The sequence below is a fragment of the Megalopta genalis genome, chromosome 5 (genome assembly GCF_051020955.1).
Source record: "Megalopta genalis isolate 19385.01 chromosome 5, iyMegGena1_principal, whole genome shotgun sequence".
NCBI lineage: Eukaryota > Metazoa > Arthropoda > Insecta > Hymenoptera > Halictidae > Megalopta > Megalopta genalis.
The window spans coordinates 11,328,673-11,349,692 of record NC_135017.1 but is presented as its reverse complement, the minus strand read 5'-3'; the positions used below and the strand labels follow the sequence as shown (position 1 = coordinate 11,349,692).

The 21,020-nt window shown below is 46.3% G+C and overlaps 1 protein-coding gene across 1 annotated transcript in view; it reads right to left on the bottom strand.

The window, feature by feature from the left end:
* Positions 1-218: 218 nt before the first annotated feature.
* Positions 219-21,020, bottom strand: part of LOC117221014 (uncharacterized) — a 404,219-nt gene continuing 383,417 nt past the window's right edge. Inside the window, exons 11-14 of the mRNA XM_033471570.2 lie at positions 17,219-17,364; positions 13,614-13,886; positions 5,449-5,652; positions 219-4,618 (exon numbers count right to left, since the gene is read on the bottom strand). Of these exons, the coding sequence (XP_033327461.1) occupies positions 4,509-4,618; positions 5,449-5,652; positions 13,614-13,886; positions 17,219-17,364 (733 nt within the window). The 3' untranslated portion in view covers positions 219-4,508. The remainder of the gene's footprint in view (positions 4,619-5,448; positions 5,653-13,613; positions 13,887-17,218; positions 17,365-21,020) is intronic.

Here is a 21,020-nt window from a genome sequence, read left to right as displayed (position 1 = left end):
TGGCCAAATTTTTGATGGCTTGTTTCGCAGGGCGACACACGTTGAATCGACGCGCGATCGAAGGTTAAGCCGCGTAGATTAGCCTCCAGTTTCAACGGCGGCGTTGGAAACAGCCCCGAAAGGCGTCATCGTGGAGCCAACAATGGTCCCCAAAGGGGGCGAGCGCGAATGAGAGCCGGAGGGTGGGCGAGGTAAGAAAAACACAGTGAAAAAGAAGACACGGACGAAGGGAGAAGTCCATTTACACGCTCGTTCCCTGCACGTACAATAATAGTTATAATTAGAATCGTTCGTTCGCCATGGTACTCGTGGCTCAGCGAGACCCGGGCAGCCACTTCAATCCCGTGCCACCTCGACCTCGCTTTCTCTCTCTCTCTCTCTCTCTCTCTCTCTCTCTTCATTTTTACACGCACACACAGTCTCTCTTCCGCCTGCGCTCGGTCCCCGTCGCGGAAGTTTAATTAAAACGCGTCTAATTGCGGCCGAAACGGAGCCACGGTTTTGTTTCGTCTTGCTCCGGCGGACACGCGTTTCGCGCCTGACCCGGTCACGTCGCGAATATGGCGGACGCCCCGCGAACCTAAATAAGTACTAGTTTGTCTCTCGCTTTCTCTCGCTCACTCTCTCTCTCTCTCTCGCTCTCTCTCTCGCTCTCTTGCCTCGTCGACCTCGCACACCTGGGCGACAGTCACCAAACGACGCACACAGTATTGGCCCCAGCACCCTTATTTTTGTGCTTTCCGTAGCACATTTTCAACGGGGACCGTGTGCAACCAAAATGGAAGTCACCTCGCCGCGAACTCGCGCGCTTAACGCTAGGTTCACGGAACCCGTCAAAATAACCTGTCACTAACTCCTCGATTTACAATTATTCAGAGTGGTAAAGATACGTCTGTGTCATTATTAGATACTTACTCAATATACAGGGTGTTTCGTAATTATTTTAACATCCGGAACGGGGTGATTCCTGAGGTAATTTGAAGCAACTTTTTCCTTAGCGAAAATGCAATCCGCGGCTTCGTTTGCGAGTTATTAGCGAGAAACGGTGACCAATGAGAGCCAAGAACTGCTGACGCGTGGCGGCCGAGCCAATGAGCGGGACTCGGCTTCGTCCGCTCGCCCGGGGGCTCCGCCTCACGCCAGCCGAGCTCGCCTCTCATTGGTCACCGTTTTCCGTTAATAACTCGTTAACGACGCCTCGGAGAAAATTTTTGTAAAGGATAAAGTTACTTCAAATGACCCCAGGAATCTCTCGTTTCCCGGAAGTACCATAATTTTGGGATATACCTTATATATTACTTACGGCAAGTATTATAATAACGCTCTTAAAAAATCAGAAATAAACGTCTTTTCGTTACTTTTACAAACTGATAGAAAACCTCTGCTTTCAGTGCTCCGAAAATCTAGCGTTAGATCGAAAATCTCATGATTTTTACCTCCGATCGAAATTCTGATCCATTTCGGTCGCGACGGTCCCTGCGTCTTTTTTGTTCTAGTAATCATTCGGAAGTTTCCTCTCGGCGACCGTGAAGCAGGCTCTCAAAGTCGCCGAGAAATTCGGAACAATCACCGTGTCGTTTCTCCCATCGTTCTCTTATTTTACATCGACCCTGGTGCGTGACCCGCCCTGAACCGCGAAACAAATGGACGGTCTCGAAAGCCGATCGATCAGTGCAAGTCCACTTTTCAAACGCATCGTTTATTGTGTAGGATCTTTCCGATCGACGAATCGATATCGTCGATTTCTCCGTAAATAAGTAACAGATAGCGCTATTTGCGACCAAACTGCGGATCTTCATGCAAAATAAAAATTGTCCGTAACAATTGCGAGATGTGGGAGCCAAGTATAATTTGATTTCGTTTCGCAGTATTTTTGATAAAGTGAAATTAGTGCACCAACGATTCAGGCTCTTCTTCGAATCCTTTCACACTGTTCTCAATTTTAATCACACATTTTTAACCCCTCACGTATATAATAAAAATAGATAGATATAAAAAATTTTAAGATCTTGCGTGTATTATTTTCAACTCACTGAAATTGTTAAAGGAAGAAAGAAATTTCTATTTGACTGTATGTTTATTGAAATTGATGATTTTTATTTTACATAAAGATCCGCGAGAATTGTTTCTTCTAAAACACAAAACCTTGACATTTGTGTGCCATCTTACAATAAAAATTGTTCTTCGCGCTTTGTTTCACGGCATTGTTATTCGTTCACAGCTGATTCGCGGAACGCTTATTCGTATAAATTTTAAGGACTCGCGCCGATCGGCTCCCGAGCCGACCAAATACAGTAAATTCTCTCCAATTGTCCCTCAGCTCGCAACCGAAATGGACAATATGGGAAGAGGAGACACGATTATTCGAGCCTCGCGTCTCATTTTTATAATCGTTAACAATCGGCAACTACAAAAAGCCGCGAGGCTTCGAACAATCGCGTCTCCTCCCAAATTGTCCATTTTCGTTTGCAAGTCGATAAACAATCGAGAAAAATTTACCGTAATGTCCTTAGGTGTTTCACCAGGTGGCTCCCCCACCCTCCGGCGATTTTCAAATATTTAGAGACGGCAGCGTTCGTTCCCGAAATCCCGGCTCGCGTTTGTTTCTTAACCGGTTCACCGTGGAAACACCTCGCCGCCGTCCCCTCCTCGGCGCTCCCCAATTCCTCGGCCTCCAATCCCATTTCCCCCTTTCATCTTCGTCCGATCAAGTGAAAAAAGTCTGCGCCCGGAGCGGACACGCTGATCAGCGACGGGACGCGTAAATATTGGCGAACCGTAGGGCGTAGGGTGGCCAGCAGCGTCTCTCGCTGTTCGTCGCGTCGCCCGGCTCCGTCCCGCCAGCCCCGGGCTCCTCCGTCCCCCTGGAAACCGAATTTTATTCCAACGAACACCCTTCGCTCGCGCTCGCGTCTTCCGATACTAATCGCACAATGACAGAGACTCGTCGTCGGTCGGACACTCGTGGACTCGGTTTCGCTGGTTGCCTCGCTGCAAGCACACGGTTGGCCACTGTGGCGTAGGCCAGTGGAACCAGTTACCGTGGGGGCAGCCAAACGCTGCGTCTTTCATTCGATCTCAAGCAGGATTAACTTCACATTCGTCGCACGATATACAGGCTGTCCCAAAATTATGGTGTTTCCGGGAGAATGACAGGTTGCCGAGCTCATTTCAAGTAACTTTTTCCTTAGCGAAAATGCAATCCGCGGCGTCGTTTACGAGTTATTGACGAAAAACGGAGACCAATCAGAGGCGAGGTCCGCTGGCGCGAGGCGGAGCCCACGGGCGAGCGGGCGGAGCCCTGCTCCGTTCGTTGGCTCGGCCGCCTAGCGGCTAGCGAGCTCGCTCCTCATTGGTCACTGTTTCTCGTTAATAACTCGTTAACGACGCCTCGGAGAAAAATTTTCTAACGGAAAAAGTTGCTTCAAATGACCTTAGGAACCATTTCCCGCTCGTACAATAATTGTAGCATCATTTTGTATATCAAATTTGTTTCTATTTAAATTCGACTGATTATTTCCTCGAAACTTCAGGCGCTACCGGACTACTCTACACCCAGTCGAAACGCGAACGACAGCAAATCGGCACGCGTTAGACGGAGCAGTCTCTTTCCGATGTTTCTGCGGGGCCATGTTTGCGCAAACGTGTTCGAACCGCCGCGAACATGTTCCGTCGCACAAAACAACCGAGGACCGGGCGTACTGTAGTGGATCCGCAACCGACGACCGGTGCAGATCGCGTTTCAGGAAGGAGCGCGTTTGCGCAAACGTGCTTGAACCACCTCAAACACGTTCCAACATGCAAACCACGAGAAACCAGACACATTAGGATAGATAGGATGGCCTACGATCAGCGTAGACTGCGTCCGAGTGCCGGCAGGTTTGCGCAAACGTCCTGAAACCGTCGCAAACGTGGTCGAAACGTTGAGATCGCTGATTATCAGGTATATTGGAGTGGACACCGGTGTTCGACGACTAGTGCAGGCTTCGCGGGGGGTTCGGGGGGTGTGTCGGCAGCCCCGAGGAAGCGGCTGGCCGGTGTCCGGCTTCTTCACATGACACTGTCGGGAAGATCCTGTCGCGTTGGAGGGAGAGCGTTCCGCGAACGTATTGCTACGGTATGTACAACTTGTTCGTCCGGAGATCCGCCACGTTCGCCGACGAAGGAACTAGCAGGTTTCAATAGTCTCTTTCTCACCGACACAACAGCCGCCGCTACGGTCACTTATCCACTAGGCTCGATTAATTAGGTTACTTTCTCCCGGCGGGCCTCGCCTCGGCCGGCCTCGGCTCTTCCCGAAAAAATGTCCCGTCCGTCTTACGAAATCTATATAGATATACACGTGGGCGTATATAGGTGTGTGTGTCTTGTGTATGTATATATGTATAGATTCTGCAGTCCGCCGTTGCTCGGTGTGTCTCTTCCATCTCGTGGCTGCTGCTGCTGCTGCTGCTGCTCGATGACTACACGCCGGTCGCGGCGTGGCCGGGTCTCTGCACTCAGCAGCATCACCTCACGATATACCTGCCGAACAGGATGCCGAGCACCATGCAGATGTACACGGAGGCCGAGACACGGTACGTCCACGACGTCGCCATCGAGATCTCGCTGCATTGCGCTGCAAACCAAACATTCGTTTCAGGAGCGAGTCGGGAACAGGCCGCTCCCGGGACAACGGGAATCGGGATTTTTTCGCCGGGAAACGGCGACGCGGTTTTCCTCGAAATTTTTACCGTTGCTTGCGCCGTGTCTCGAGATTGTTCGCGAATTTTTATATCGAGAAGCATCCGCTAGAAACGGATATGCGAACATTTGAACGACAGAGTAACCAGGCTTCGGACAATAAAGGCGAGGTTGTATTCGAGAATTTTTTTCTGCGAAAGTACAAAACGATTCTTCTTAAAAGTTACGTCGTAATTTTTCGCCGAGTTTCAGGAAGGGGTGTGAATTTTTCTGTTGGAAATTATGCACCGGCGACGAGTGTGCACAAATATTTATCGCGTCGTCTGATCACGATCGACGAAGTTCGGACAAATCGCGCGCGCGAGACTGCTTCAAACATGGTCAAACTCCCGGCGTCCGGGGAGCGACGTTTCGGCGGTGGCTGGATACAGGCGGAGTCAGAAGTCTCGGTGAACAAACTTCGGGATAGATTTTGTGGTTCGGCGACTAATTAACCGAGCGATCTTATAGGAATCTAGGTGTCTTCGGAACACGAAGTTGCCAGCCAATTTTCCGCCGGAGGTAATTAAATCAGTTCGCGATATCAGATCGGCGACTCGGCCTTCAAAGCGGAATTCTTGCTTGATTAAAAGTTGACTTAGTTCCGTATCGATGCGAGTGCAATCGAATTAATTAGAGGGTAACGCAGCGAGCCGTGCGGCCGGCTCGGCGGGTCGGCGCGCCGACAGAAGTCTCGATGAGCGGCACGGTGTCAACAATGCTCACCGTACGACGTGAGGTTGACCTGCCACGATAGTAGATGACGGTGTGAGGCCCTCGGACAGGAAGCAAGATGACCCGTCACCGAGAGTTCACGACTTCCTGTCGCCGCGGCTGATGCACTGTAAACGAGGCAGTAACGACCGACGTCTGTGCTCGCGACCAAGTAAGCTGTGTCGTTCTCGATCCAGGTTCCGTGGCACCAGTATTCTGCAAATCACGAGAATGCTCAGTTGACTTTAAGTAGATGGCGCGTTACGCTTCCTTTATGCAAAGCGAAAGTTCCCTTCGTTAATCGCGACACGCGGCGACTACAGTCGCCTCTGGAAATACGTTAACGCCTTTTCAAATAACTTCTATAACCCTTTGCACTCGACTGACACCGAGGCACCACGAAAATTGTTGTATCACGTTCTAAGATAATTATCGAAGGTTCGATTTAAAGGCTTGTTAAAGATGTAAGTCGCAGCGCTCGATATCGTATGCATAAAGTGCACTTTTTCGTGTAAAATGAAAATACCATCAGACAGAAAAATTATTTTAGATTTACTGTTGAAGTGGCTTCGAGTGCTAAGGGTTAAGATTGGTTTGATGAACTTGAATATTTTTCAGATGTTAGACGTATAAGTTACCGCGATCTGCAAAATGCATTTTTTAAATTTTCGTTGTGGGCTCAGATAAAAAAGTTTAAGGAATATCGTTTTTTAATTTTTTTATCATTCCAATCAATTGCAATCTGAAAAACTTTTTGTACACTCATTTCATAGAAAACTAAAAAATGTTCAAGTTAAAATTGAATCAATTTTAACAAAGTTATTCCGTTTGAGAAGGCGTTATTACACTTTCCAAGGCGACTGTACATTCTCTTAATAATTTCAATCGGCAGAACAACGATATTTAAAAATTATTAAAATAATTAGGGTAGTGGAGGCGATCAGTATGCCTTTGATTTGTCTTAAATTAACTTTATACTTAAAAAATATAAAACATATTAAATTTTTCCATTCTTTTATCTCGTTCATTTTTCCTCGAAAAAATTGAATACGTCTTATTCAATAAATATAAAGCCAACTAACTTTACAGTAATTTATAACAACTTTTAACAATGATACCTTCATTACACACATTATTTATCACCATGAAATGTTTAACATCACCCAATAACTTTACAGAATAAAAAACAATAATTTCGTCAAAAGTTACTTTCAACGCGAAGAACGTCGAACATTTCGCGTTCAATTATTGTTTAAACAGCGACGCACCGAATTGAAAAATCTGAAAAAATTCCGTAACCACTGTTACAACAGTGCGACGCAGCCATGAAAATACCGCGGCCGTGTTCTTGCAGCTTCTACAAGAAGTCCGCGCTTTTGTTGCACCCTTTTGAAGCCTGTCAACGCACTTTCCCGTGGGCGAGTGTATTTCATGATTTTGTTGCTCGTCGTTAAACCGTCCGAAACCGGCGGATAAATCAGCGAGGACAGAGGAACGGCCGCGGCTTATTTAGCCGCGGGTACGGTCGGGATTCATGGCCCGAGACCGTGGACGAAGTGGCAGAAAATTTCTGTAAAAATCAGCGCGCGGCACCGCCGGGGTCGCGATATTTTCCTTTCGGTGTACCGGGTATTAAAGTTTCAGCTAACTATGTTTCTTGATAACTCGTCGAAAGAAAGTTGGATGATAAGCGGAGCAGCGCCGAGATACGAGTACCTTAGCCGGGAACTTTTCGGTTTACATTTATCAAGCCATCTGAGGAATGCTTATTAAAAAGCGCTGGCACCGCGACGGCGGCGGCGACGACGACGACGGCAGCAGCGACTGCTCCTACAATATTTAATGAGCCCGGGAATTTTTACAGTCGCGATTTTTCGTTTAAACAGGTTTCAGCCGGGCCCCGCGCACCACTTTCCAGTCGTTAGAAAATTTACCTCGCGCAAATTTCCCTTTTCCAACGCGCCCGCTCTGACCGGCGGCCAAGTGTCGCGCGGAGTCTCGCGCGCGGCCGGATGCAAATTTCGAAAGCGTGTTCCGGTAACTCATTCGGCTTATGAAGCATTTTTCGGCGGGGGAACTCGTATCTGGAACTTTGGCCGCCTTTCACGCCGGAATCTGTTCGAGCTATGCAAATGCCACTCGCACGAGAAAATTGCGCGGGGTCGCAACGAGTCCGACGAGTTAAACGACCCAAGCTTTTCGGGCGTTTTCAATTTATTTCGAAACATGGCCGTCGAACGTGTACATCTCCGCTGTGCCACGTGATACAGCGGACATTTCTCGCTGAGAATCCGCGAACAAAAAGTTCGGACGGCGACGTTCTTAATAAGTGAAAAATAAATGAAACAGTTCCGCGAGGCACGAAGTGGCATTTTGTTACCATTTCGGGTTACCTTGGAACTCGATTTAAGCCCGTTTAGTTCGTCGCAATGTTGTTCTAAAAAATATCGTTTCATTCGGGAGACTCTAAAGAATTTATCGCTGTGAGATTCGTTAACGTACCTTTTATAGTTGGCGAGTTAAAAATTGTCAAAGTCGGTAACGCGAATTTCTCTCGAACGTCGAATTTCTCGGGAACTAAAAATAGCATCGGCAAGCGGTTTCCGAGGTATTGTTGCGCTCGCGAAAATCGCCGGGAAAGTATGTTTTCAGGACGGATTCGCGGGAGAATCCGTGGAAGGATTACGTGACGGGACAACGTGACCCCATTATCGAGAATCGAAGCACAAAAGCACAATTTCCGAGTGGTTTATCGTTGCCGAGAAAATAATTCCGGAAGCGATGCAGGGACGTTTATCGTCTTAACGAAACCCGCTGAATGGGTAATCATCTATGCGACGATTTGAAGCGTTCGATTCGGTGCCGCCTTGAGGGAGTCGTTTCACGACCGAGTTACAGCGCGCGATGGTTCGCGGATGGGGCGGAAGAGAGGGACGGAAAAATGGGCGGGAGAGCGAGGGAGGGAGGAAGGAGGGGAGCAATTGGAACGAGTGCCGTAAAGAAGAAATTGCATAACGTTTATGAAAGGTAATTAAGTTATTGTCCCGGTAAGTTAACAATTTTTAATTGCGAAGCGTAATTACGGGCTCGCCGGGCATGCCTTCGCGCTGCCGTGGACCCGGTTTCGCATCTGACGGATGGTTACATCGTCGAGATTACACGCGAGCCTGTTTTCCGGCGGGACGGTTAAAAAGTATTTTAATTATTCCGTAAGAAATCGTGCTCTCGATACGAATCTCCCGGCGATTAACTTCTTCGCCGGCGGCGCCCGGCGATCCACTCGAAATAATCCTTGAAAAACGGCCCTCTCCGACGGGGTAGACGCTCTCGAGAGGGCCGGCTTTTACGTCGGCGGGGAGGAAAAAGAGGGACGGCCGAAGGCGGCTGGCTGGGAAAAAGCTCGGGCCACGTTTCGAGTTTCGCCGAGTAAGGCGCGAACCGAACGGGAACGAAATAAACGAAAGCCGTAAATCGCTTCGACACGTCGATATCTGGCGTGTTGTCTCGGCCCGATACCCTATCGAGGCTGCGAGATAGAAAGATGAGAATTTACAGCGTTCGAGCGACAGCGCCGCGCCGCCGCCTCGCGACGCCGCTCTCCGCGCGGGAATAAACAACAAAAATTGGTCGGGACGCGGCAGCCGGGTACAGTTCCAGCGAAATATGCTGCGCGCGGATCGAACCCGGCGTCCCGGCGTTTTCAGCATCCCCGATAAATCTGACATAATGAAAGCAATAGCGCAATTGAAATGCGCTCCCCTTTTATTCACCCGCTACGGGGGACGTCGTTCGGTCTCGTCCTGCCTCGTAAATATCGTATTCTGCAGAGCCTGATCCACCGAGGAGCGGAATTGGAGTGCGCTGATGGTCATAAAAGATGCCACTCCGCTTCGGTTCCACGGGATTTTCGACTAGTCAAACCCGCGGTCCCATAAAATCCTCGAGAAGAATCTTAGCACAGTTTCGACGACTTTTAAAAGACGATTCGAAGTAGCCGGATACGCTCAGAAATCGAGTAATTGCTTTCTGATGGTAATCCGGAGTCGGAAGAATTTTATTCGGATTTTTCGGGACCCGTACGTTTGCGCAAACGTCCTCAAACCATGTCAAACATGTTCCAATGGACGAATTGATTGAAGGGTTGGTTCATGGAGCAAAGCAGAGTGTTCGATGATCTATGTGCGCTGCGTTTGGGGATCGATATGTTTGCAGAAACGTCTACAAACCATCGCAAACATGGTCTAACAAGGAAATCGCTGAAGGCTGGATTTAATTTGGGTGGATGAGAGTGGTTAATGATGAATACTGGCTCATTTTGGGGACCGGTATGTTTGTAGAAGAGTTCACAAACCGTCGCAAACATGTTCAAACTTGGAACTCACTGAACACCAGGTATATTGGGCTCGACATGTTTGTCAATGACTATAGGCTTCTTTAGGTATCAGTATGTTTGCAGAAATGCTCAAAAATCGTCGCAAACATGTTCAAACTTGGAAATCACTGAAGAATAAATATATCGCGGTCGATATAGTAATCAGACAATGACTATAGACTCTTTTAGGTACCAGGATGTTTGCAGGTACGTTCACAAACCGTCGCAAACATGTTCAAACTTGGAAATCGCTGAGGAATAAATATATCGCGGTCGATATAGTAATCAGACAATGACTATAGACTCTTTTAGGTACCAGGATGTTTGCAGGTACGTTCACAAACCGTCGCAAACATGTTCAAACTTGAAAATCACTGAGGAATAAATATATCGCGATCGATACAGTAATCTATCAATGACTATAGACTCTTTTAGATACAAGCATGTTTGCAGAAACGTTCACAAACCCTTGCAAACATGTTCAAACTTAAAAATCACTGAAAATCAGACATATTATAGTGGATTTACATGTCCCATGACGAATGTAGTCTTCTCTAGCGACCGATACGTTCGCATCAACGCCCAGAAAACATGTGCAACGTAAAAAATACCCTTTTAAAAATCGGTGGCGAATGTACCTCGCTAAAGAAAAATGGCGAAGAGAGGTCAAATTCAAAGATTCTTCGGAAACGTTGAAAATCGTGGAAGTTGGCGACGGACCCGTCAGGAACCTGGTCCAAGTGTCGCGTCCGACGGAGTTCCACGAGGTGGAAAATTCGACGGATCTTATCAAATAATTACGTCAGCCGGGAAAGAAGATCCGGCGAGGCTACATTTGGCACGATTCTAATCCGGGCGTAGACAAACACCGGTCGGGAACTGGATGTGATTAACGATCACGGCCGGGAAGCCGGCTCGAGACGTTTCGAGATGTTCTCGGTCTAGCAGCCGGAGCTAAGATCGCTGTTTGTACGAAGTCTTAATGACCAATTCGCGTTCTCCTCGCCGACAGAAGGGAGAGGCCGTTGCTCGGAACGCAATCCCCTTGTCGACAGCCGTAAGACACGAGGCTCGAGCACCTAAATCCTCGGTTATGTCAACGCTCCTCTCCGCTAAAATAATTCCGGATACGAAACGCCTAACCCGGCGCCCGGATCCACTCGTGTTTTTGTGGATTACGGGTCGCGCGATACGGATGACGCCGCGGCGCGTCCTCGCCGCTCTCAGCGCGCAGTCCTTTCGCACGCCGCCCGATCCTCCGCACCTGTCTCTGATCTTTCGGGCCGCGACGTAAGTGAAATTTCGTCCGCCTCGGATAGATTGTTTTTTTGCCCGTCGCTCGCCGCCCGCGCTCTAAGTGCGCCCGTTTAATTCCGCCACGGTTACCATGGAATGAGACACCATCGCGGAAAATTTCCTTGTCATTACACGAACGTGCCGCCGCGGTTTGCTCTCGCGGCTCCGCCCGGTCTCACTGCCAACATATTATAAATATTTCGTCGAAATTACATCGCCGAGTCTTTGCATGTATTTTACTAGATGAACGTTCTCGATGGTAGATTTGATGAAACGTTTTGCAAATTCGCGGAGCTCTGGGGAGATGGGAAAATTTTTTTCAGGACTGAAACTACGGGATTCTTGTAGCGGGAAATCTCCTCTTTCAAATGAGCCCGAAAATATCGACCTATGATTTTTTGTTGCGGTACTATCGATGTTTAAATCGACAGTGCATCGTGCTCGATGATGAAAGGTTTCTTGATCTTCAACATTCTATAACATTGTGAAAAAAACTCGTGGGAGGATCAGCCTTAGCTTATTTTAAAGAGCGTAAAATAAGCTTTCGAACGATCTAAGTAATTTTGCAATTAGATTACAGTGTCAGTAACAGTGATAATTTCAGTAACAGTGTCCATTTTTTCACCATTTCCCGAATTTACGGACCTGTAGAAAGTTGCAATAATTTTTTTCGCGACCGTGACTACAGTTATCTTAAAGCGTGGAGTCTCCGCTTTCCAACGAGTCCAAAAATATCGTCGCACGATTTTTTTTCGCCATTCTACAGCCGTACGAATAAAAAGTGTGCCGTCGATGCTCCAAATCGAGACCGATTTTCGAATCACCTCAAAATATGCTGCTATTAAAAACCCTACAGCTGCGTCAAAAATAATCGCAGAGAGACGATCCATAGCTGATTTTAAAGAGCAGAGTCTACAGTTTCGAACCGTCTAATTGATTTTTTAATAGAATCATCGCAACGTTCACGGCGTAGATAATTTCGACGACGTTGCGGTCGCGCGAACAGATCGAACACAGGCGAAACGTTGTAAGCACAGAGTTCCGAATAGGATTCGTAGAATCAGATCACCTGGACGACCGAGGTCTGATCCGGTAGACGGTGCCGGTAGTTCCGAAGAAACCGGAGGCAGGAGGACTTTGCAGTTATCCAGCTGCAAGCATATTCGCGGAGGCCTTTGCACGCGCCATAAACACGTACAACCGAATAAAGCTACAAACTTTGCACATAAGCAAGCAGGGAACCACGACAACCGTCACGCCGCTGACTCCCCGCAAACTAACTATCGCCACTTGCGATAACTTTCCTGGCAGAGGCGAGAGGGTGAAGGTAAATGGGGAGCGAGAGACGCGTCCCTCGATGGGAGGATAACTCGACCTGGTGCGGGTAATCCGATAAGATGTTCCTGCCGGAGGTGCTCCACCCTCCGAGGATTCACTCGGCACCCTGTCTGATTCCGTGTGCACAGGGTCTCGATCTCCGACGAGGATACCACGAAAAACTTCCTCGCGATACTTAAAGCATCGTGCTCGAGCTTCAAACGAGAAGACCTTGGCGCCGGTAGACGACGGTAACGCGGTCAGAAACACGGCTCGGTCGTGTTTTCGTGATTTTCGCAGACGGTTTCAGCGTGTCCGATAAGGTTTGACGAAATTTCCCGAAGTCTCGCGAAGTCTCCCGAAGTTTCGCGTAGTTTGACGAGATTCGACGGAGTCCGATGGACCGCAAACGAGAGCTTAAATCGGCAAGCTTTACCGCTCGCGCGCTGGCATTGTCTGAGACTGACGGCACCCTTTGGTCACGAGAAGATCTTGACGACGGTTCGCGCATACGTCATACGCCAGAACCCGCGTTTCGAACCTATCAGCGATCTTTCTCTGTCAGCCGCTTCCCGAGCCCTCGTCAGCTTGTCGGGTGTCAAGAATTTTTATGCTCGAACGCACAACAACGAACAATCGCAAGGGAAACAGAGCGTGAATGCTAGTTGGCGATGTTTAACCCTAGCATAATTGTGGGAGAGTCAGAGAAATGTCCACGGAAATATGAGTTTTTGTTCTGACAATGTTCTTTTATAAACTGTTTGTATTTAATTTTTGCAGGTATCTGAATGGAAATATTTATTTAATAATTATTTAACAGTATGGTATCGATAATCTCCGTTGAAAGCCGTTTCAAGCTGCTTCAAACTGTCCCAAATGGTTTCAAACAGTTTCAAACGGTTTCAAAGAGTTTCGGATAGCTTCAAATAGTTTTACACGGTTTTAAACAGATTTACACAGTTTCAAAGAGTTTTAAACAGTTTCAGACAGTTTGTAGTTGTTTCAAATAGTTGGAAACAGTTTCAAACAGTTTTAAACGATGTCAAACAGTTTCTAAATTGTTTCAAACAGTTGGAAACAGTTTAAAACAGTTTTAAACAGTCTTAAACAATTCCAAACAGTGTCAAATTTCGTCAAACCGTTTCAAACTCGAACAACTTGATCCGATGAACAAATTCCAGGTGCTTTTTACCTGAGGGCGGCTCGTTGCTGCACGACGTGGCGAATTCCATACGGTCCGGCGTCTTGCAGCCGATTTCCAATCGGCGAACACTTCCGTACCGGCATCGGCTCGGGTAAGGTGTCAACGTGACCGCGCTGTCTTGAACCTCGGCCGCATTCGCCATGTTCGGCTCTCCGTCCACGCCCAATAAATCGTCCGCGTTGTCTGAATTGTGCGAGTGAAGCACCGACACTATCTCGTAGCGACCCAGATTGGGACACTGTCTGGTCATCGGCTCCGATGCTGGAAAAAGTTATGGACTCAATCTTTTAAGAAAGTTTATTGAATCGTGAAATAACAGGCGACATTTAACCGTACGGATATCGTGTAAAATTTCATCGTACGGACGTCGTATAAATTTAACCGTTCGAATATCGTGTGAAATTTAATCGTACGGATATCGTGTAAATTTAACCGTGCGGATATCGTGTGAATTTAACCGTTCGGATATCGTGTAGAATTTAATCGTACGGATATCCTGTAAGTTCGTTTATCGTGTAAATTTAACTGTTCAGATATCACGTAAATTTAACAGTACGAACATCTGTAAATTTAACCGAGCGCCACTGTAACCATTCGACTGCGGATTTTATTTATTCACGAGAGAAATGAGCAGAAGAAACATAGCTCAGTGGGAAGATTAAAATAATTTCAGAACGTCGATGTCGATTTTCGTGAACTTGTATTAAGATCGTTAAAGAAAGAGACTTCCAGCAGACTTCGATTTCTTAGAATCGATGCGATCAATTTTTATTTAATTCAGATCTCCCGCAGTCTGGTAATAATGCGCGACATACGAAAATTTGTTTACACTCCGAATATCGCGTTTTGAGAAAAGTTAACGGCGCGCGCCGTTCCAGAACATTTCCAAGTAAAAACGGAACGGCGAAAGCTGCTGCGCGATGTAACAACGTTCCAGGAATCTCGGGAGCGGCACAAAGAATGGGGAATATTCGATTGAGGGTCTCAAGAAGTCCGCGCCCGGCTTGCAAACGGAGGCAAACGGAGGCAAACAATCCGAGGCAGGGAAGACTGCCGGCAGGAAGCGCGATTTGAATGGCGTCGCCGTGATAAATTCCAAGCCGGCGGAACGACTCTGTCTTCGTCGCTGTTATGGAATCGATGTAATCGGCTTAAACAGAAACTGTAGGGTACCGAGAGGAGCCGGGTACCGAGAGTTTACGACGGATTCGGCATATGATCCTTTACGCGATCGTAAAGGAGCTCCACGCGAATCGATTGTTAAATTCTGACATTTCCAACTTCCTCTCTTTGTGCTCCCCGCCGTTTCCCGTTTCCCGTTTCACCGTGTCTCTGTTCTTGGCCCTCGGCGTTTCCGCTGCTACCCAGACGGTGCTGCACAGTCCGTGGAACACTGGATTTTCTTAACCGATCCCGCAGCGAACACCTCCGCGACGCTGGCGGAACGGAACGAAACGGAACGGAACTTATCGTCCCGTTCGACACACTAGTCGATTCTCTTAGAAAATGGGACTCAATTAAAAAAAAGAATTGTTTTCTAAGTGGAAAATTGTTACGTGGTCTCATTTATTGTCGTCTAATACCAATAATTGATTTGATACGTTTCCTTTTACTAATAGCTGACAGAATTTAAAACATTTTAATTCATGAACAAATTCACTATAAACAAAGTGATCGCTTAGGCCTCCCATAGTTTTTTCCATACGTTGCGTCACGTAATAATTAATTTTTAACTAATTTTAAACCCTGACTCATTAGCGGAAATATTTTGTGAACAACTTCAAGGTTTTGTATTTTTGAAACGAATTAAAAGTCATCGATCTGATGACTTAAACCCCTCCTAATTAACCTTGCTCTATACCAAGCAACAATCTTTTTTCCAAAAACCTCAATGTCAACCATGAGCTGACATCGATTCAAGATCATGTGATAACAAAAATTTGTTCTCAAGTGTTTTGCACAATGACAAGCCACGTGGATTTAGCAATAAAGAAATAAGTAGAAATCGATAACGTCGTTGTGTCATTGCTTGACAAAAATGATACGTGCATTTACGAGGAAGTTTCGTTTCGTTATCTGTCGATAAGTATGTTTTCAATTAACGATGTATTTTTGTACCATTTCTACAAGGAATCGACCAGTGCGCGGCGCGCTCGGTATCGGATCGGAAACGATTAACGGATTCCGCGTATAAATTGTTAAAAAGCATTTCATAGCCATTAGTATAATCAATAACCGGATGCAATATTTAACGAGTGAAAAAGCCGACGGCCGCCAAATGGAACGCTGCCAGTAATCCCAGGCGAACGGACGGAATCGAAACAAGAGACAGCAGGACCGGCACAATTGGTTTCGGGACGCGATTCCGCCGGCATCGGGATTCACGTTCAACTTTCATTCCAGTCAAACTATACTCAAGGCGGTTCTTCCCGATCCTCCGAGTCCGAAAAGTCGATTACTTTCCACTTAGCTCGCGAAAATTCGAGGAACGGCGGTCGGACGCGGACATCGGACGTATGGGGACCCTGTGACCTGGATCTGTGTTCCAGTCGAAGCGTATTTTAAGCAGTGTGTTTCGAACAGTTTCAAACGGTTTCGAAACAGTTTTAGATAGTTTAGATAGTTTCAAACAGTTTCAAACAGTTTTAGACAGTTTCAAACAGTTTCAGACAGTTTTAAGCGGTTTCAAAACAGTTTCAAACAATGTTAAACTGTTTCAAGCAGTTTTAAACAGTTTGAGACGGTTTCAAGCAGTTTAAAAACAGCTTTAGACAGATTCGGAGAGTTTTAAAACAGTTTCAGACAGTTTCAAACGGTCCCAAAACAGTTTGAAACGATCTTAAACTGTTTCAAGCGATTTTAAACAGCCTCAAGCAGTTTTACACAGTTCCAAACGGTTTCAAACGATTCCGAAACAACTTCAGACAGTTTCAGACAGTATCAAAACAGTTTCAGACAGTTTAAAACGGTTTCAAAACAGTTCAAACATCATTAAACAGTTTCAAGCAACCTTAAACAGTTCCAAACGGTCTCAAGCAATTTCGAACAGTTTCAAACAATTTCCACCAGTTTCGAAATTGCAAAAATCGAGTTGCAAGATCATTAAAAAAATGATCATACATCGTTAAAGGAATTGTGTCAGCCATACACGACCGACACGGCAGTGGAAGTGTTAAACGCAATCCGAGCGATTACCGAGTAAATAAAAAATTCGCGAGGACCGTTCTATTTCCGCGACAGCGTAACTAGAATTGGTACGTGTGCCGAGCGAGCCACGAGGCGCAAAGTCGGTCGCTTTAGACAGATCCGGTACACACTCTGGAATTTCATTAGCTGTCGCTGGTTTGCATTGCTCGGCAAACTCGCGTGCCCTCCGTGTTCCCCGGGAATCTTACGGTCCTTAAATTATTTCCAGTTCCGAAATGAGACCCCGGGCCGCGTGCCTACACGTACGTTCGGTTAACCGTCGAACGAACGATTCATGGCCGGCGTTTAAAAGACCGGCTCTGTGGCGCGAGGCGAGGGCGCCGTGTAAACAGATACGGACGAGTCGCGCCCGGCGAAGTGTTTATAAATGATCGTAATTGACTTACTAATGTACGTCGTGTACGGCCTCGAGTGCGAGTTGAACGTACTCGAGTTGCACACGTAGTCAGGCTGTTTGCTCCATTCCGACAGCTGCATCTCTATTACGTGCTCGTCCCTTCGGTGCAGCATCAGGCACACGTAGCCATTATTGCTGAAACAAAAATTCGAGTGAAGGCTCACGCTACGTAGGCCATAATTGCATCGCGGCTGAAACGAAGCATCTTCGCCCGGTGACTGACGTCCGTTCTGATCGTTTATTTTCCGCGCTCGGTTCTTTGAGTTTTCTCTATTCACTTATTTATTTGCGAGCCGACGCGACGTAATCATATTTTTTTATTACGTTTCGCTGAACATTACAATGAATTCTCCAGCAGAATTTTTTCAATTTATTTATTTATCTGCGAGTGAACGTGTCGTAATCATATTTTTTATTACATTTCGTTGAATATTACAATGAATTCTCCAGCAAAATTTTCTCAATTTATTTATTCATTTATCTACCAGTAAATGTATCGTAATTATTTTTTCATTATATTCTGTAGAATATTACAATGAATTCTCCGGTAGAATTTTCTCAATTTATTTATTTATTTACAAGCTAACGTATCTTAATTATTTTTTCTTATTAGCTATGTTTCGTAGAGGACAAGCATCGAAACACGTCGCAAATGTCAATAAAAAGATTCGAAAAATTGTCCAAAAATTTTTTCCGATTCCAATATGGACACAGCTATAAATTATGCTGTTTGGCCAGGCAAACAACGCACGCTCTGACTATTAGGGATGATTTAGAGTGGCGTGGGGTAGTGAAACACTCATTAAGACGTCGCAGGAAATTAATCCATCGATACGAATAAAACCGGCATCAATTCTGTTCCCAGCGAACCCCCTCCCATTAACGAGCCAACTTTTTTCAAAATGGCCGCCGGACTTACACCTTTATTACCGGGTATTTATTATACCGTGACGCGTAATATACTCTCGCGACTTGAGGGCTCCGTTATTCCCGCCTCCGTCTAAATTGTTCTTGCCGATATCTTCAAGCAGGAAAATTATTCGGACAATTTGTGCCGATGTATATGCATGTATAGAAATATTTCGGAAGAGAAATATTTTTGGCGGACGTTCATTTTGTACATCGCAATTTGTACACTGGATAAGAAAAAACTTTAACTTAAATTTTACTTTAGGGGTCCAGAGATTTTTGGCTCTTTTAAGCATATTCCCGTAGATTTTGTCGAGTAAATTCCAAAAATTCAAGTGCCAAGGTGCGCAAACCATTAGTTCAAAAGTTATACGCGTTCAAAGTTGACGCAAACTAACCCTAACCTTTAAAGTAAAGATTAACCTAATAAGATAAGGAGCATTTCAATTATGATACTAAAATGGCTACGCTCCATGCTTCTGCTGCCATCTAGCAGCTCTCCTTAGGAATATCTTTGATATTCGTGCTGCCATCTAGTGGCGCCACTCATGAAACGCAGCGCTTGAAATTCGTCAACTTTAAACGCGTATAACTCTTGAACGAATCGTTTTCGCGCCCTGGGACTTGAATATTTCGTGTTTTCTCGACGAAGTCTACGAGAACGAGCATAAAAGAGCAAAAAATCTCTGGACCTCTAACGTAAAGATTAGCGCGACCCGATGACCTTTGGTTAAGAAGATTAAGAAAATATGTCGACCATCTCATATACCATTCGTCCAGCACCGTAATTCAATCAGCCTTTTACGGGAGGAACTAACGTTGTACCTTCCGCGTGATTAATTTCTCGTCGAATCACCGAACCGCGTCGAGTAATTTTTTTTAACGAGGACGGCGGCTACATAAAAATTAGGTTACGACGGGTTAAATAAGAGCGAGGACCGTTCCAGTTCATAGATCGGCTACTAAACCGATACAAAGGAAGGGATCAGCGGAGCCAGCCCCTAGACGAACGTAAACACACGTCGCTCGCACACATTTCACCAAGCGTTATGAACTCGTGTACACGTGCGGCCTCGGAGTGCCCGGATTCGTCGTAAAAGCGACCGAGTCGTAAAAGGATTACGTTAAAGTTAACGCGCGGCCGTTAAGAAACGTCCTGATAAAATAAAATCTTAATCCTACCCCGGCCACGGAAGCGACCGGGAGATTTAAGGTCCTTTACCCTTGTTTTCCACCCCCGGTCTGGCCAACATCGACCCCTCCCCTCCCACCCTTTCGCCCTCCCCAGCTCCTCGCTTCGTTCCTTTCTTTACCTCTTTGTTGGCCGCCGCGCCGCCAGCTTTTACGGCTTACCGGCTCGATTATTAGACGTGTCTCGTTTTCATAAAAACTCACCCCTCCTCCTCCTCCCCCCTCCTTTGAACCTCGTCCACGACGTTCACCGCGCTCGGCGATCTTCGCGAGTTCTATTTAAGAGGCTGCACTCGGTCAACAATCGATTTTCTACCATGGAGAACGTTTTGGGCCTCGTCGAGGCACTCAGAGAAATTTCTGGCGCGCTTCTCGAATTTTGAAATTCAGCAGTTTTTTGATTTTTCAGTATTTCCTTAGCTTTCTTCGGTATTTCTTTTCTATGCCAGATTTGTGTAGTTACGTCGAGACGCGTCGAGAAATATTTATGTTTAAATAAAAGATGAAGTTTGTATGTTGGCAATCTTTTTGTACATTTCTCGTCTACGCGTGGTAAAATTTTCATGAACTTATGGTCAGTTGTTTAGCTATGAAAAATGTCTAAGCGGACGAATCGAGTTCATCGATGCCGCGCGAAGTCGAGAGGTCTGTAAAATAATTTAATATTTAACTGAAAAGTGAATTCTTCGGGTCGGTAATTTTTTGATGCATTATTTGAACTGTTTATTCGAGTATAATAAAATTGTTATAAATTTGCAATTCATTGTTTACCTCTTAAAAATTATTAAATGGACCCCATCAAGTTAGCGTATCCAGAAAAACGAATCCTAAAGAAATAATTATATTTAACTAAGACACAAATATTTCTCGTTGCCAATTTTTTTGATCCGTTCCCACAAAAGTGCTCTAAACACGCTGAAACGTTGAAGGTTTTACGTTGAGCCGTCCGGCCCGAAAAAAATTCCGTATCTTTGTTCCAGCGAACAATCGTTCGAGCTGTAATTTCGACGAGACGTTGAAAGACACTTGATTCCGGATGTCGAGAGCCGCGGGGCAAGAGCGTGGAGTCGGGTAAATTGATCAGGAGCCGAGTTACACGGGCAGAGAGAAATATTCTAAATGATGAGAAGAGAAGAGAGCGAATGAACCGGCGCCGTGGCTGCTGCCGGAAAGTCCGACCGGACCAGGGGTTTTCGCGTGAACGGCCGCCGCGATCGTAAAACGCAATGGGACTCGCCGAGTATCGTAAAACCCTAAGAGCGATCCGAAATACAGATTCGTGAAGCAGATTCGCGCGCGAAGTGTCGCGAACCCTCGACCGTGTCTCGGGCGATCGGCGAAAAGCCTGTCGTTAATAAAAATCAAACAATCAGTCGACCGACACGTATTTACGAGGATCGGGCGGTGTTCGATCGGAGGAACGAAAACATTCCGCGAAACGGAAGGTGATCTGTCGACGTATCAATAATCCTCGGAACGTGTCCGTAAGAATGTCGAGTTATAAACCCCGAAAATCCGGACGCGTTTCTCCGATCGGGAGACCTCTGTTTCACGAGCCACCGGGAAGCAATAACAGCAGTTTATGCCCGCTTTCATGGCGCAAAAGATCGTAAGAAATATACAGTCTCTCGCAAAACCGACCGTCGTAACAAACTGTACACGGTTGACGAAGGTATGAATAAAACAAGCTG